Raw genomic sequence first — 18,439 nt, forward strand, 5'->3', positions numbered from 1 at the left:
AACCCCTCACATCTTCTAGCTGTAAATTGTTTTTGTTATTTATCTTTGTTTAACTAAAAAAGAAAGGGGCATCAGATGATTTAACAAGACAAGAATTAAGTGACATTAGCTTTTGACAGCAGCAAATTATTTACATCTTGAACTGGTTTAGATAATTTTTAAGTCATGTATAGTATGAATGCTGTAAAACTGATATATTTGGTAGGTGGAATGCTTAGGAAAATTAATTTAACACTGAAAGTCAGAAGAGAAGTGATTGATTTCCAGGTTAGCCTTATTCTAATGCATAGATTTTAGTAATAATAGTACCTTGCATTGGTACAGTGATTTTCATATTCAAGCATTACACATGGGCAGTACTTCAGGAAATATGAACCATATACAGAGGTGAAATGGTTTAAGGAAGATACAAAACTTGAACAGACCTGTCTAATAGATCCATAATAAAACACATGCTTGGAAATGAAAATATAAATTATAACATGTACCGAAGAAGTAACTTTGAATTTTAGAGGAGTTTTATTTAAGCAACATTTAAACTTGCTGAGTACAAAACTGTTATACCCACACAGGTAAGATTCCTAGGATCATGTTGTTTAAGCAAATGCTCTAATGGCTTTTGTACAATGTGAATTCAAGACTCTTTCAAAACTGTATTTGATGCTTTCTCAGATCACTATGTTACTGCCTTTCAAATTTCATAAAGGAGGTAGAGATTTTGGCAGACATGTGTTAATTTCTTGAGTGCCCTTTTCCTGAGGGATTTGGTCCCTTTAGAGATGATTTTGCATTTTGATGTTTCAGAGAAACCTGGATGTGTTTAAGAGAAGAGGTGGTTCCATTGCCTGCTTGAGAAGGGAGGGAATGGATGTTGCTTGCACCAAGTTTGTCTTCAGTATTATGTTTGGAGATCTTGCCAACAAAAATGCTTTCCCTCACCCTGAATGCTATGGGATTCATGTACCGCTGATGTGATGGAGCTGTGCCTCAGCAATGCTGCTGCTCTGGGGAGCTCTGACATGAGCCTTTCAATGTTTCAGTGACCTTGAAATGAAAAAACCCTCCAAAAATAAAGGAAGAAAGGCTTCAGGGGCTGTAGTGGAGTCTTCTGAAGGAACATAGCAGCAGGGAGCAGAGCAGGCAGTAGCCAACCTGTCATCCCTGCAGTCCTCAATAACACAGTTGCAGGCATAGGTATCGCCTGCCCAAACATCTCCGCTGTCTCTTATTAAGAGCAGGATGCACAGTGTGCCAGCAAAAACAGCACAACTCGGCTCTCTGTGTGCCATGCTGGGCTCTGGTTTCTGAGGAGCTACTGACCAAAGATACAGTCCTTGTACATTGATAGAAATTGACTTTTGGGGCATATTCTTGCCTATACCATAGTTACTTTCATTATTATTATTATTATTATTATTATTATTATTATCATTATTATTACCTGCACTGGGTTCATGCTCTCATTTGTGCTTTTTATGCATAACAAAGGTTTGAGAAAACTTAGCAGGCCATGTCAGATGTTGTTCATTTTGTTAAATGAGAAGGATACAAACCATAGTACTGACTCCTCTTCGCTGTTTCATTGTTACGTACATTACAGTGGATGACTTACTGTATCTAGATCTTTTTGTTGCATTCTCTTTTCATAATTTCAAAGCCACCTTCTGTCTTTCCCTGGTATGTTATGATGGCATCAACTTCATCCTTAGTTGCCCTTACTGTTTTGATTAAGAGAGATACCCCAAAGACATCAATAAACAGGTCTGTGTAGGAATAGCAGCTCCATGCTTTTAGGAAGACCTTATTTTCTCCTTTGACTCTTGTGAAACAGACTTTGTGAAACCCTTTCTCTTAGCTTGGCTGGTTTTGTGCATTTGTTGTTTTCAGAGAGACAGGAACTTCAGAAATCCTGGAAGTACCTTTCTTCTATGATAACTCTCATCCAAATCCTGATTCCTGTCTTTCCTTTTGCTGTTTTGAAGCTTTTTTGCCTTAGAGAAAAAACAGTTTAGGCAACAGAAAACAACTTGGTGCTGAAGAAAATGATCAGCAGTTGTTAGATTTCATTCCCTTTTCTTAACAAGCATCGTTTTGGACCTTTGGGTAGTAGTTTCAACTTGAAATACAGTCCGATAAATACAGGGTTAACAGAGTCCTCTTTACAGACAGGCTAGCACTGCTGCTTGCTAGATGGGGTGACTGTTGGTGTGTCTTGTCTCTCTCCTGAGAGCTGTCAGTATGGGCTGCTTAGCACTGGGAAAAGGACTTTCTCTCCTGGGAGAAGCTGTGCCTGTGCTCCAGCTGGCCCCCAGTGTGCTGATGTACAAATGCCATTTTAGCTACATAAATAATAGATGTTGCTGCTGTATGGGAAATGGGTGATTTTTCCTCTTGTCAGTTAACTGTAGTAATTTCATCAGGTACAAACTGTTTATATTCCTTATTCTGGTGATGACAATACCTATTTATTAAATATGGCTGCTTGGGAGTACCCAGCCCATTGGCAAGATGTGCTTTGCACACATATTTGATGGAAAGAAGAGGTTTTTTCTGGTAGAAAGCAATTATTCTGGGGAGGAACAGGAGAGTGCTGAATGTGCTATACCTCAGGAAAGTTTCACCTTATCAGCTGCCTGGTTAATTTGTAGTGCTTTGCACTGCAAAAACATGCATCTTACTTATTAGTTGTTTCCTGACACATTTAGCAACACTTCTCACTCCTCAAGTGAACTTCACATTGCTGACAGTGTAGGTGCTTCAGCTGGGCTGACTTGGAAATGTGGTGAGAATGTGTTGTGTGCTGTGGGAGGAGGGCAGTGTGCACTACCCTGAGAGCAGGGTCCTGCCTGTGTTCTTGTACTGATTCCATTTGGCTTTCCAGCTGTTCCTGAAGTCAGGGAGCAGAGGAGGAGGATATCTGATCCTTCTGTTTTATCATCTCTAGTTACTGTCCATCCAGTGCCATTACTTAGCTTTCCTTCTGTAATTTTAGTAATATGAGCAACACAGTAACTGCTGTTAATGGTGCTGCCCATTGTTTAAGTCACTAACATAATTTGGTGGGACTACTTTCTCCAGGGTTCTATACTTTGTATTGGTGTAACGTATCAGCTTCAATCAGTAAATGTCAAAATCTTAATTGCCAATTAAGTGCTTTACATTTTCTGTCCTGATGGCATCAGTTACATCTCATCTCCTTTCACTTCTTACATCCCAGCTTCCTGCACTAATCCTTGAATGCTGCTCCAGCTTCCAAACAGCTATTAAAAAACCCCACACCAACAAAAAGTTATCTTAAAGTTTCCCTTCTTTCTGCAGTCAGATGTGTTGGGGATTGCACAGTGAGGTTTTGGCTTGTGTATATCTTTGCTGTCTGAATTCTGGTCCTCTTGGCCAAAGCTGTAGAACAGGTGTAAGTGATCTTATTGATAGTGATACATGTGATTAACTGTAGGTGTTGCAGGTCATAGAATGGTTTGGGTTGGAAGGGACCTTAAGCTCATCCAGCTCCAACCCCTGCCGCAGGCAGGGACACCTTCCACTGGAGCAGGTTGCTCCAAGTCTTGTGTCCAACCTGGCCTTGAGCACTGCCAGGGATGGGGCAACCACCTTCCATTGCAGGTACAATAAGCTTTGAAATCTGTATTTACAACCTCTGGGTTTAAGGTGTTTCCTAATGATAGAAGTTTTTATGTTGAAATGGTTAACTTAGGAAGGTGGGCTGGCAACATACAGGTTGTAATCTTGCCCCTACCAAAGTTAATGGCAAAATGGCTGTTTGAGGAGTCTGGATTGGTCCTTCAGAATGCTTTAAATAATGTTCTTTTTTTGGATATTTTGTATATCTGTTTCAATGTGTGTGGGCAAATATATTTAAATATATGAATATTCATATAAATATATACACAATGATATTTCTTATATGTTGTTGCTAGGTAGCAATACTATACTATATTACAGTTAGCTGAAAGGTTACTTAGCAGCTCTTCGAGATGTAGTTTTGTAAAGCATATTTACACAGGGACTGTTCATGCTCCAATGTTCAAAACTCTGAAATTCTGGGTGTTTTTGTCATGTTTGTTCCCTGCTTCCTGTCATGCACCATAGTGGAGTATAGAGGCCAGGGTTTCACCCACACAGGGGCTTTATTCACCCACACATGGGCTCTATTCACCCACAGAACTGCTTAGGTCTTTTGCAGGAACAAGAAGGGAAAGGGTATGGAAGGTGTGTCTCAAGAATCCTTCAGGAACTGATAAGCAGCTTGCTTCTCTTCTTTGATTGTGTCTCTTATTTATGTATATTAATGCTAGCAGTGATTGCAGGCAGTCCTTATTCCTTTTTTTCTTCCTGTGATGACTTGGGGTCTTTCAGGCTAACAGCAACTGGAGCATCTCTTTCCAAATGTGTTATTGTGATTAAGGTGATTAAGCTCTTCTTAGCTGTCTCACTAGTGCCTGGGCTTGACACCGTCTTCTCTGTCACCCCATTGCCATGCTATTCCATGACCACACATGGCAGGCTCTGCTGGTATCTTGTTCCTTGTTGTCCCTCTGTCTGGCTATGAAGATGGAGATTATAGGAATTCCTCACACCAATGTCTGATCTGCATCCTCAGCTTTTGTGGGTGTCCTCCTGAAGATGGTGGCAGAGCTGTGGCATCATTACCAGCTACAAGGCTGGCTTGATTTTTAAATGTAGATTCTACAGCAGATTTTAAGCCTTAGGGGCTTGCAGTGTAGCAGTAATTGAGGAATGGCTTCATAAAGGCTCCTGGGCTGATGAAAAAAGATGTGGCTGGTGAAAACAAAAAAAATACAAGCTGAACTAGTGAGTCGATGCTGTCTGCTACATAATCTTAGGGGGGAAATGGAATATAAGTGATAAGATCATAAGAAAGGCCCTTGCAGAATGAGATGCTGTGTGGCATGGGAGCCCAAAGCTATCTTGGATCAGAATGCCCTCCTGAAGGAGAGTTATCAAGTTTCTTCCTTTGCTCTAAGTAGTAAGATAAGATATATGTCAGAGAAAGCCATAAAGGAGGGAGGAGGAAAAGGAAAAGCTTTTGTTGTTCTTGGCTGCCCTACAAATATTGTATTCAGTATCTGTACAAGTTGTTGCCATGCATGAGCATATGCAGTATGAACATGCATATGAACAAATACTGGAAGGAAGAACTAGTATTAACTTTTACTACTGAATTGTAATATATCGGCTTTAAGGCTTTGGTTTTCCTCTCTAGCATGTGCATGTGGTTTAAATTTCTGTGGGTATATTAGACATTTACATTGCTTCTGTCAATGGAAGTAAGTACCACTACACAGGGTTTCTGTCAATGCACAGCTAGACAAAAGTCTTGTTTGAAGAAAAGCAGACAAAAATTGTATGTACTCCTATTTACATTATGGATTTAACTTTCAAAACCACCAGTGTCGTAGAATTGACAGTATGTTCTATAATACTGCAGGCATTGCAAGTCCCACTGTGAAGTGATGGAGATTTAGAATCATTTCAAGAGATGGGAGGTGTCACAATATGACGACCGTTAAAGTATCTACACGCACATTAATGGGTCTGGCAGGAAGCTCAGGTTTCTGAAACCTGGAAAGCTTAGTCTGTTATTTTAAATGGTACCTTGAACTTGTGTGACCAAGATATTAGTATTCAACACTACGGATTGAACCCATTATTTCTAATTTAAGAGTATATAGTAACAAATAAATTGCATTTATCCTGCTCTTTATAGCCTAACTGCAATCCATTGAATTCTCTTCGGTACTTTTACAACCATTCACTCGACTGTTGTACTGCAGATAGTCACCCTTTGGATTCATTTCCTAAGGCAACAAAGCTAAAGTGTCTCTCTCTGTTCCTCTTTGGTAATTTTTCAACTCACTTCTGAACAGGTTTTACACAAGGTTGTTTGTCTTCAGCCATTCCATGTGTTTCAGGGGCTGGGGTAGAAAGCTATAGAGAGAAGCTCTGTCTGGAGTCCCACTACAGTACAGGAAAAGGCTGTAGTGGGAGTTTAATGTTTACAAGGTGTCAAAAGTCATCTAGACAGAAAGATCAGGAATTCCCCAACCATAAGAAAAGTTGTAATCAGATTGAGCAGGTTATTAGGAAATCCAAGCACAGGACAGATCAGCACTAGGGTCTGTGACTCACAGACATCTATGGTTTTCCATTAACATGTTCTTATGGACAAATCTTCCTCAAGAGCCAACTTCCCACTAAAATAATGCAATGTTTTAACAATTTGTTACCTTCAAAAGAATTCTTGGCTTTTTTCATGTCTCTCAAAGTATTCTGCAAAAATAATGTTTCTAAATTTCCCTGAAATACCACATACACATTACACAGAAGAAAAAAAATCTGTCTCCCTTCATCTCATAACCTCACATCCAACATTTTTATGGTACAGTAATATATTTCCATATGATACAGCAAATGCAGGTTGTGAATTATAAATCTTCTTCTTTTAGCCTCATAAGGTTGAAGCAGAACCAGAGGATCTGAAAATTAAATGCATGCAATAGACAGTGTCATATTCCTGTGTGAGCTGTCTCAAACCTCAGCCTCTTTATTTCTAACACATTGCAGAAAAATAATTAGGAATGGGTTTTGCTCAGTCACTTTTTTGTAATATTTAGGATATTTACTGTAGCATAATCATGAATAGTAACAGTAATTATTCCTATCATCAATATTAGAATTATTTCCTCATAAATGCAAGTCCACAGTGAAATATTCAATCTATATTGAATTTTCTCTAGCATAAAAGACAGTAGATGGGGATTACTGTAAAGTAGCTTAAGCCCATTTTTGTCATATGATAACTTGGTCATTTAGTCTTATCATCTGTGCTGGTGTTGGCTGGGGTTTTGGCTGAACATGGGAACTGGGGAGTGAATTCCTTGTTTTGCCTTGCTTGTGTGTGTGGGTTTTGCTTTCCCTATTGAACTGTCTTTATCTCAGCCCACAAGTTTTCTCACTTTGCCAGTTTTTCCCCTCATCCTGTTGGGGTGGGTAAGTGAGTGGCTGTGTGGTGCTTAGTTACCAGCTGAGGTTAAAGCACCACATGATCTATCTATGCAGTGCTAAAACATGATAATAAAATAAGCAGAATAGTTGCTTGTCTATCTGCAGGTGTTTATTTTGTTTCAAACTTTCTGAAGGTAAAAAAGTAGTTCATGCTATTTGCTGGTACCATGCAGAGCAAGGAGCTGGGGTTCTAGTATCTCTGGGCTCCTGGGTTGAATGCTGCTCCCAAGTATAATTTCTATGTGATGAATGGAATTTTGTATTTAATTTTCCTTTACTTTTTTCTGTCCTTTAGAACTCGATGTGTGCCTCATACTGATGGTATAAACCTTAGTGCAATTCATATAAAATTCCTATTAAAAAACATAATCATCTGCCTTTCCCAAAAAGATGTAGCTAGTGAGGAAGCCAGTGTGTATTTGTTCTGCTACTGTTTCTTTAAGACTGATGGAAATAAGGATGCACCATTTTATGTAGTTTTGCTGCGTTTTAATATCAGTAGCTAGCATGCAGCAGATCTCTCTGCCTCACAGACTTCAGCAGTATCACAGAGGTCATATTTTCCTATGTATAAATTATTCATGAACAATTTCTCCAATGCACTAGATAAACTTGCAGAGATCAGAATTCATGTTTCTCTTCTTCTTCTCATCTCTATAATCAGTCATATTCTAATAGGCAATGCAAAAAAACCCTCAAAACTTGTATTCATCTGTGTGCATTTGATGGAATAGATTGGTACAAAGTTATAATTAATATCAAGTCATTAGAGGGAAGTTCACAAAAGCAAAGAATAAATAAGTATGAACATTTTTGTTGCTGACTGGATGCCACTTGCTTATTTGACCAAAAATGTGTTGTTACAGTGGGCTGAGGTATGTTGTACACATTAAGGACTGGGTTTCAGAGCTGAAATTAAACTGTCTGATGAGTGAGGCAAGAAATTCTGCCCCTACAGCACCAGTGCAGAAAGAAATGACAGTGAAACACTTAAGAATTTCCAGCCCATATTCCAGCTTAGCCCATTTCTTCAAATGGGATAATTCCCTTTCAGTCCTGCTGTCCCCTGGGCTTCCTATTACATTCATCAGTGGGTTTTGGAAAGATCTGCAGTAATACAGAGAATCCTTATCTTGGAGATAGCCTTCATATGGTTCTTATTACATGCCTGTAATCGATTCCTGTACTGGAGCAATTCCCCTGGTAAAACAAAACCAAACCAAACCAAAACAAAAACCCAAAACCAGAAAACCACAGCACCACCATTGTTTTAAGAGATGATTACAGATGTGTGCTGTAAGAATCAGCTCATTATAGTTGCCTTTCCCATTGGTCTTATTTAGCAAAAAAAGCCCACCCTGTTTCTGATAAAATCTGTATTTGATGCCCTTGCATTTTGCATCACCTGAGGATGCAGCGTGTGGCCTTTGGGTGCTCTGTGCATTGGTACCCGTGCAGCACAGGCGCTCCCTATCCAATGGTCTGCAGTTGCTCTCAATTCACCAGCATCTGCTCACCTGGTGGGTTACAAGCTGATGCTGTAGAGAGATTTTTGGAATGAGTTCACAGCCGAGCTGCTCACAATGCCTTGAATATGATACAAAGGGACAAGTTTGTACCAGAGGAGAGATGATGTGGCTCTGCACAGCAGTAGTCATGTGTAATGATGGACAGTTACAGTGCAATTACTTGGCTGTTTGGGGTTTTTTTCATTACATTCATTGCTGATCTTTGATCCCTGTGTCCTCTTTCCCAGGTCGTCCCATTCCACCTACATCCTCGTCTAGCCTTCTCCCATCTGCTCAGCTGCCCAGTTCTCATAATCCTCCACCAGTTAGCTGCCAGATGCCATTGCTAGACAGCAATACGTCCCATCAAATCATGGACACCAATCCTGATGAGGAGTTCTCTCCTAACTCATATCTGCTAAGAGCGTGTTCAGGGCCACAGCAGGCCTCCAGCAGTGGTAAGAAAATTGCAACCATATGGAGTTTGTTTGTGACATGTTTGTGCCAGTTTTATGCCTTTTTTTTTCTTCTTTTTTTTCATTTATTGCAAATGTGTTCTTGCATCAGCACAAAATTGAGAGCATCTATGGGAAAGGGCAAACAAAAACTTAGGGTTTTATTGCACTGAACATTTCTTGGGAACACCATACATCATTTATGCTTTTCCTTATTTTACTGCAGATAGCTTTTTAGTTTTAGGAGTGTTACAAGCAGCATAAAAATATTACTGTATTCTTGTCTCATCAGAGGGATTTATTTTTCAAAGTAAGTTTCCATCTCCTTGATGCATCTTCTGAGAGTGAGGTTTACACACAGAATGGTTCTTTGTTCTGCATAGGCTCATGTAGGTGATGAGGTTCTATATCTAAAAATGTGTGTTGCTTCTGCCATTCTGTGTCTGTTCTTGTTTCAGAATCTGTCTGGTTTTGTACTCCCAATGTCACATTTAACTAAAATACTGCTATTTTTCTGCAAATTACTTCTTGTCTTTCAGGCCACTGTTTTAAAACATTTGCAGCTCTGCTTTGAGTCATCTGCAGTGTTTAGGGTTTTCTTTATTCCTTTTTTTGTTGTTGTTGTTGTTATTAACAGATGCTGGCTTTTCTTTTTGACAGCCAAAAATCAAGGAATGAAGATGCAATCCCTTTTTAGAAATACAGGCAAAACAAAGGAATGTCATTATAGCTCCTTATGTTTTGCCTTTTTTGTTGTTTTGGGGTGTTTTAACATAGATGTCTGTTGTGCAGCTGCTGTCTATTTAACTAAACACTCTAAAGTTTGTATTTTATATGCACTTCCTGATCTGCTCAAGGTCACTCTTTCCTCTAACAACACAGTTCTGGAGGTACTATGTGTTGTGGAACTTTTGACCTCTGGGGGTGCATACAGTACACTCATATGGTGCCCTTTAAATGAGTCCATGGTGGAAGGGTGAGCCAATGAGCAGAAGCTGAAACATAAGGTTGAGAGTGGATATAAGGTAAAACCTTTTCCCTAAGGATTGGGTTGGAATGGGTTGCCCAGAGAACCTCTGCAGGCTCTGTCCTCAGAGGCTTTCATGAAAGGATTGGTTAAAATCCTGAGCTACTTGGTCTGACCTCAGAGCTGCCCTTGCTTGGCAGGAGGCTGGAGTAGGGACCTCCTGGGGTTCCTTCCATCCAGAATTAGCCTTTAACCTGATCAGCTATTCAGGTGTGTTAAAATATAGTTACACAAAGAAATAATAATTCAGAGATTGAGCATGCTTCTTTACAGCTAAGAAGGTGGGAAATAGGATTCCAGTTTGGAGGGGGGTTTGTTTAAGAGGTTCAGGGGGATCTTGGGAGTGGCAGACCTCAAAATCCGTAACAGGCAACTCAGTAGAAACTATTTCATGGGGGGAGGGAAGTGAATATGATGTCTCTTTGATGAGACAGTATAGCTTCTGTAACAGGTAGCCATTTAAGAGTTCTTTGAAGGGGTCAGCCATTCCTGAACGTGGGTGATCTAGTTAATAACGGGTCTTTGTATTTCCAAATGGATCTCAGCAAAATCTGTTGCTAAACACTTTTAAGGGAAAAAAGGGAAAGAGAAAAGTCCCCTTCACAATAAGCAGTTGTTTGAAAGACAGTGGGTAGAAGCTGGAGCTCCCCAGTGACTTCTTATGGGGCATGAAGATACTTGGAGAAGATGGTGGGGTAAGAAAAGTGCCTGATGGCAGTAGGGTAAGGATGAGATCAGACTATAAAGAATCACAAGAGGACCTTTTGAGACCAAGTAACAGGGCAATAAAATGGCAGAGGGAATTCAGGGCAGAGAAATGTAAAGTGATGTTTGTGGAAAAAGCAACTCTGGTTCACTATTGGTAATGATGATGGGCTATTGCCAATCAGGAGTGAGTTGCTGGGGATGTGCATGCTTCATCACAGAGCTCAGAACAGGTGAATGTCGACAAGAAAGGAATAAAGAACAAAAGAAAGAACATTGTCTGAAAGATGTGGTGGATCAAACAGTGTATAAGGGTTTAAAGGGGAATGGGAGAAGTGAATGGGGGAGAGATGCAATAAGTGTTCTGAAGTAGAAGAAAATCAAGTTCAAGGAATATGGACTAAAAAAAGAGACTTGAAGGATACTTGAATACTTGGTACTTTGTGTTAAGAGCTGCCATTGGAGGCTGAGTGAACCAGCATTGCTTTTCTCATGAAGCCAACTAAAGCAAGTCACAGTAAAACAGTACTGCAAATCTGATGGAAGAGCTCTTTAGGTTTCATTTCAAAAACAACCATTGTTTCTTTATATCATTAAAAGCTTTGTGTTTCGGACCTGTTGCAGTGGACTTGACCCAATGAACCTTTTTGGTAGGCTCAGCTATGCTTTGATTTGTATATGAATGGCTGATTTGTTCATTCTATGTTTTAGCATTTTTCTCCCCCAAATGTCTCATTTTCTTCTTTAATGAACAGTCATAATAAATGAATTTTCAGGCTGTAAGCAACAGCCGTGGGATGTCAGGGGAGTTTTGTTGTTGTTTTTGGTTTGGGTTCTTATCTTTTGACTGTAGACACATGCTTAATTGTTTGATCACCACTGAGAGTGTTCTATAGCACAGACTTAATATATCCTCTGGAAAGCAGTAAGTGTTTTCTAATGATGTAATCTTTTTCTGTAGTCCTCACATGTTCTCATGTAGTTCTCCAGTGTTTCCTTTCGAGAGTTTATAAGAAAACACCACAGATAGTGCCATATACGTTGACTTGGGAAAGCTCACCTTTTTATGTGGCTCATTCTTATTACTGTAAGATGTTCAGGGTAGCTTTCACCATGTAGATGATATGGAAAGGTGGAACCATGCTTTGATTATTTTTTTCCTTATTTTTAAATTATTTTTTACAAATCTAATGTAGTTCCTGTGGACACTTAGCACCATGGATCCAGGCATCTGGGAGAAAGTAAATGCATTGAAATATTATACACTTGGTCTTGGGTTGAAAAGGAAGATCTGAAGATATTTAAATGTAAGATTCCAGATTCTTTAGAGTCTATCACAGTGTCCAAACTAGATGCTGAAGATTAAATATTTGCAGAAGTTTCATACTGATTACATTATATGAGTATCCTCTTATTTGTCTGATTGCACACTTATGTTTGCCTCAACCTCAACAATTACGGGATAGCTCCTCAACATCTTGAAGATGAGTCTCCTTGGATATGAGGTGATAGTCATCCACATGTATTGCCCTGTGCCCTTCACAAGAGCCATTCTTGGTATATCTGGAAAACTCATTTGCCTAAAAAAATTACCTAATCAAATCTTCCATCAAATGAGCAATCTATTGTTGATATTATGAAGGCCTTTAATCTACAATAAATCTTTGTTAGAACTCATCAGAGCTTCCAGTTTGAGAGAAATGTGATTATAGCACTCTTAAAATGACATTACATCATTGGGGTGATTGGTTTATCATTTGGAGAAGCGACATCAATCATAACTAGCATAACCACACAGTAAATGAATTCAACCTTTCTACTGCAGAACAATGACACAATAATTGCTCAAAAATCAGACTTAAAATGAAATCAGAAAATGCACTTTCTTTAAATATGATGTTAACCTAATGGAATATATTATCAAAAATCATGTTTGAGGAAAGTCTGTGTAATTAAAAATACGTGAAAATGTATTCCTTTTTTCTCTCATTAGAACCTGATTTCAGTTGCAGAATCATTTTCTATGCAACAGATATTATGCTGGTTTTAATTGAACTCACATCACTTACATTCCTCTGCTTGTATTTCTTAATATAATATGCAGCACAATTATATGTGATGAAGGACAAGAGGTTTTTGAAATGTGGTGCACCTGCTGATAGTGTTTTGAAAAACACAAATATTATAGAAGGAAATGAGACTTTCACCCATGAGAAGCTAGTGGGTTATATTTTTCTCTCCTAAAAGGTCAGTTCCTGTCACTATTTTCTAGGATGGTTTCTTACAGCTAGAAGGAGGAATAGGTTTGTTTCTTCTTCCTGTATTTTCTTCCTGGCAATATAAGGTGACTCATCTTGTTGGAATGCCATTTTAATAGCTTTGGTCATAATACAATATAATGGGCTTTTTTCAGTCTTACATAGGAAAAAAAGATAAGGAGTGTTGTTGCCAGTACCTTTGCCTTTACTTTTTTTATATAAGATTTATTCCTATTAAGCCAAATTTTGGACTCTTAACAGAAAAACTGTTTTCCAACCTGAGTAGAACACCTAGGATAAACCTACTTGCACAATAGTTTGTGATATAATAGAGCTGTAACTGGATACATTCCTCATCTTCAGCCATTCTAAAAACTTAAAAAATAGATGCAGAATGATTTTTGGGAGTATTTTAATTTGGGGAAAATTCTCAGCTGTGGATTAGATATTGTCATGATGCCCAAGGAGTTACTGGAGTTTAACTGGAAGGGGGATCATGCCTAGTTTTTCAGTGTTAACATGTCTTTTTGGCTCAGAGACAGTAATCCAAAGCTCTGGTTCAGTGTAACAGTGTTTGCCTGCAGGGTAGTTTGGACACTACTTAGAAGACAGGGCTTGCTTTGATTTTTTTCCCAAGCAGTTCTGGCAGTGCAGGGAACACGTTCCCATGGTGATTCCAAGTCCATGGGCATTCTTTCTCAATTCAGTCAGTATGGTGCCATCAGACTTGTCTTGCTGATACACTGTCATTGGAGGTAGTAGAGGTCTTGCCCACCCACTTGCACAGGAAATTAGCATAGAATGGTTGATCAATATGTATTTTTAATTTTGCAGAAATTTTGGGTTTTGGTTTGTTGATTTTTTTAATATATATTTTTTTTTGTTTTTCATTTGGAATTCCTGATTCTAAACTGTTTAATTGGAACTGAAATCTTCCTCTCCTTGTCCATATCAGTGAGGAGAAGGTCTGCTGTCTTACTTTGGTGTTTGCTTATTGCGGTCTCTGCCCATGACTTCTGAGGTCGTGTAGGGAGAAACAGTAACAGAAGGAGAAGTGTTGGCATTCTCTGCCTTCCCTTTCAGCCCTAACCGCTGTATGCATTTGGTAGGACTTCAGCAGCATCTCTTTCTGAAACCTCTTTCAAAATATTTCATTTCAGACTTTGCTAAGTTCTGCTTAGCTCAGCAACAGTTGAAGTCAGTGAAGGTTCTGGGCTTGGTTTATCTGAATTATTTCATGTACTTTCTAATATCTATTAATATTCTAATATCTGCCTCTGAAAGGAAGCCCTTTCTATACAATTACTTTGAGGAAGAGTGTTTTCTGTTCAGTATGTTCAGAAGGAAATAGCAGAAGCTACTTTTTCCCATGACATTTTACAACAATGCAGAAAAGAGTTGCAGATTGTTTATTTGGATTTCTGTTTCCATATTAAGAGTAAATTAGGTGTGTTTGTTTCTGGGACCATCGCGGTTGTTCTTATTGAGTATCTCAGAGCTGTAGGCTTTTTTTTCCCCTACCTTTCCTTCCTACCCATGGCTATTATGCACTGACCCAGAAGCAGAAGAAAGCAAAACTAATTTGAAGGCTTCTATCCTTAATGCTTAATGTAGCTGAAGAGCATAAACCCACCTATATTTCTTCAAGATTTCTCTTCAGCAGGTAACAATGGCTGATAAAGATTTCTCTGTTACAGTAGATAAGATTGGATAGAAACTGAAACCCACTGGGTTTTAGTGCTTATGGTATTAAGACTTTGAGGTCTTAAGCAATAGTCTCTCTCTAAACATATTGTTTTAAACAGTGCATGTATTTAGCAGCAAGGTCTTTAAATAGAATATTTTTTCCCTAATTTGTTTTAATACTCAAATTCTCTGAATCCTTAATGGCCAGTGACATTCTAATTCTGTTGTATCTCTTGAGCACTAGGTCTAATTTTAGAGTTTGGGACTGGAATTAGAAATGGAGGGAACAGCCCGAGCTATGTTTTCCCATTGAAACTGAAGGGTGTACTTTTTCAAAGTGTTAGCTCCATGTTGCTGCAACTATTACAGATCTTATTTGATGTATTGCTGTTAGTCTGTGTAGCTTATGTTGATGATGCCAACAGATGTCTGAATTTCAGCCACAAGACATGATTCTAGATATTAAGAAATTGCAGAAATGTTGTATTTATTAATTCATGAATTCATAATTGTAACAGACAAACCTCAAACAGAAGATTCCTTGGCAATAAGAATAATAATGCATTACAAAAAAGCTATAAAACAGATCAGATCCAAATTCTGTTCTTTCTGTATTTTTCTTAAGCTCACCACAGTTTTGAGAGCTGGAGAGTTTTTTCTTAGTTGCTTTTACATCATTTTAGTTTAAGGCTTGGAAATATACTGAACTGGAAGCTTCTGTAGCAGTAAGAGCAGCTCAGCAAAGCAGCTGCAGTATTAACTTTCCATAGGTCTCTATCTCCAGCTGTTACTCTGCTGCCTTCTGATATCTACCATAATGATTGGGAAACTGCTTAGTTACTATGGCCAGTCAGACCTTGCTTTTTCTTATTCCTAATCCTTACTTTGTCTCCTAGCAGCTAGTTGGAGATCACCAATAAATGCCATGCTTGGGAGACTTAAAGATTAGGTGTTATTGCTCTATTAGATGTTGTGCCAAGAAATGGATGTCTAGACTTGGTACCTCGCTGGAAAACTGGAAGGTGCTAGGGATGTAATGATTATAAGCAGAAAAGCTCTAAAACTGTTCTTGCTAATGCTCATAGCTTCAGGTCATGCTGAAAGTGTGGGAAGGATTTCTCAGGCTTTCTAATAGGTTTGTCTTTTGATACAGTTTTTAATCTCTATTTTCATTGGCGATGATGTAATCCTCACAGATTCTGTAGGAGATTCAGCTGCTGTTTATATGGAAAGGCAACAGTCAGGAAACATTTCCTGTTCTTAACTGGGATTTGGGATTTCAACAGGATTTGGTAGCTGATTCAAAGTGAGCCATAACAAATTGGGAACCTAAAATGTAGGATATATTTTTTCAGCATTATTTGCAATATTTAAACACAGGAAGTTCTGTGGATTGGTTGGGTTTGTAGTAACAAAAAGTGTAATAACTTCATTCTTTCTCCCTATAAATCCAAATAAGTGCTGTTACAAACACTTGAAGGCAAGCAGACAGTTTTCGTCTGAGTCGGTATATTTTGTCTTATGGATTTCCTGATTTTGACAAAACAAAGTCAAACATTTCTGCTGTATTTAAAGGATAAATTATGCATTTATCTAATGCTTAATTATTACTCCTAGTTACAGAATTACTTGAATAGAATTATAGTTATAGAATACCTGTTTCTAATATGCTTACAAATATTAGCATCTTATCAGGCAAATCTGTAAATATGTCATCTGTTAATCACATTAACATCTCTAGAAACTGAGTATATCTTCATTCAAAGCACGATTCAATAAATAGAATCAGGATTACCTTTTTCCTTTAGAAGTTGTTCAGTTGTATCCTAAAAGCTACAGGACATGGGGAGCTCACCGCATCACTGGAGAAACTATTGTGGTTATAACTCAGTGGTTATTAATTCTTCTCCTGTCTTGTGACTCTTTGCCTGTCAGTTCTCCCATGCATGTCTTTCATGTCCCTTCAGCCTAAACAGAAAGAAATCTGAGCTCTGTAATTTTACTCCGAATATTTTTCTCTTCTCTCTGTTTACCTGAAGCAGCCCTGTTGCCCTCTGGGAGTATGTGCACTAAAAGGGTTTTCACATACAGCATCCGCTGAAAGTACAGCTCATCCAAGCAAAATATGCTGTCCTGTTACTTCCTAATCCAACTCCTCAAGTGCATTAAACTGTACTGGATAATCAAAAGGACTCCTTTGCTTGCATCACTGCATCTTCTGCTGGGTTTTGCTGATGCATGCTTTTGTAGACCAGGATTTTGTTTTTCTTACAATTTAAACTTTATCAACCTTGCACAGCCACATTTGCAGTGGAAATGTAATGGAAGTATGTGGTTCCTCTATTGAACAGCTGCTTCCTCATTTTGATGGAGGTTTACAAGTATTTCCTATAGAGGGAGCATAATGGAGGTGCTCACCATGGAGTTTATGTTGGGAAACCAAGCAAATCTTCAGAGGCTTTGATGCTGTGGGATGCATTCAGAGCTGAGCATGGCAGCATCAAAAGGAGCATGACCAGTAGGTCAAAGGAGCTGATCCCAACCCCTCTACTCTGCTCTTGTGAGACCTCACCTGGAGCATTGTGTGCAGTTCTGGTGTCCTCAACATAAAAAGGACATGGAACTGTTGGAACAAGTCCAGAGGAGGCCACGAGGATGATCAGGGACTGGAGCACCTCCTGTATGGAGACAGGCTGAGAAAGTTGGGGCTGTTCAGCCTGGAGAAGGCTGATGTGGAGACCTCAGAGCAGCTTCCAGTATCTGAAGGGGACCTATAGGGATGCTGGGGAGGGACTATTCATTAGGGACTGTAGTGTCAGGACAAGGGGTAATGGGTTAAAACTGAAACAGGGGAAGTTTAGGTTGGATATAAGGAAGGAGTTCTTTACTGTCAGGGTGGTGAGGCACTGGAATGGGTTGCCCAGGGAGGCTGTGGTTGCTCCATCCCTGGCAGTGTTCAAGGCCAGGTTGGATAGAGCCTTGAGTGGCATACTTTAATGTGAAGTGTCCCTGCCCATGGCAGGGGGGTTGGAACTGGGTGGTCTTAAGGTCCTTTCCAACCCTAACTATTCTATGATTCTGTTTCAGCTTGGTTCTGTCTGGGGCAATGCATTTTACTTGCATCATGTCTGTCCTAATGTTGCCTGTGTATATAGCTGACGCTATGCCACTCTAAAGATTCAGGAACCAAAGGAGTTTGCAAGTCTTGAACTGATCAGTTCCAATTTGTTGGGTGTAATTCCTATGTTGTTTAAAACAGCTACATACTAAAGCTCCAAATGAGGTGTTATTTTTTCTCATATAAGCTAATCAAACAAACTATTGCCTTTTATTACATTACAAATGCATGTCATCTATTTTCCTGATAGATTCTTACACAGAAAAGCTGAGGTCTTTGACTGTAAGAATTCATTACTGGCCTGAGTAAATGCTTACTTCTTCTGATAACTTGATGTCAAGGCATAGAGGGAATCCTGTTCCCTTTTGTCAGCTCTCCAAATGTTTTCGCAGCTCAATATGTGGCATTCACACCTGAATGGAATTTCATCTCTCACTCTGTTCCATTTGTTTGGACTCTGTGTTTTCTTCCAGTCTGTAGCAGTGCTGCACTTGCTCCCAGTTCCCTAGGTTGCTTTTATTGCAGTGACCTTTTCTATCCGCGTAGAGTGCTATTTGTCATTCGGCTCCTCTTCAGTCCCTGCCTCACCCCACCAAGGTATTGCCTTACATGTCACTCCTTTACAATAGTTTCTTTCA

At 39.1% G+C, this 18,439-nt stretch overlaps 1 protein-coding gene across 3 annotated transcripts in view; it reads left to right on the plus strand.

Annotated features, from left to right (window-relative positions):
• Positions 1-18,439, plus strand: part of TENM2 (teneurin transmembrane protein 2) — a 509,002-nt gene that overhangs the window by 273,820 nt on the left and 216,743 nt on the right. For all 3 annotated transcript variants that reach the window (XM_034066670.1, XM_034066671.1, XM_034066672.1), the window contains one exon: positions 8,801-9,010. In XM_034066670.1, the coding sequence (XP_033922561.1) occupies positions 8,801-9,010 (210 nt within the window). The remainder of the gene's footprint in view (positions 1-8,800; positions 9,011-18,439) is intronic.

This window comes from Melopsittacus undulatus, chromosome 10 (assembly GCF_012275295.1).
Source record: "Melopsittacus undulatus isolate bMelUnd1 chromosome 10, bMelUnd1.mat.Z, whole genome shotgun sequence".
NCBI lineage: Eukaryota > Metazoa > Chordata > Aves > Psittaciformes > Psittaculidae > Melopsittacus > Melopsittacus undulatus.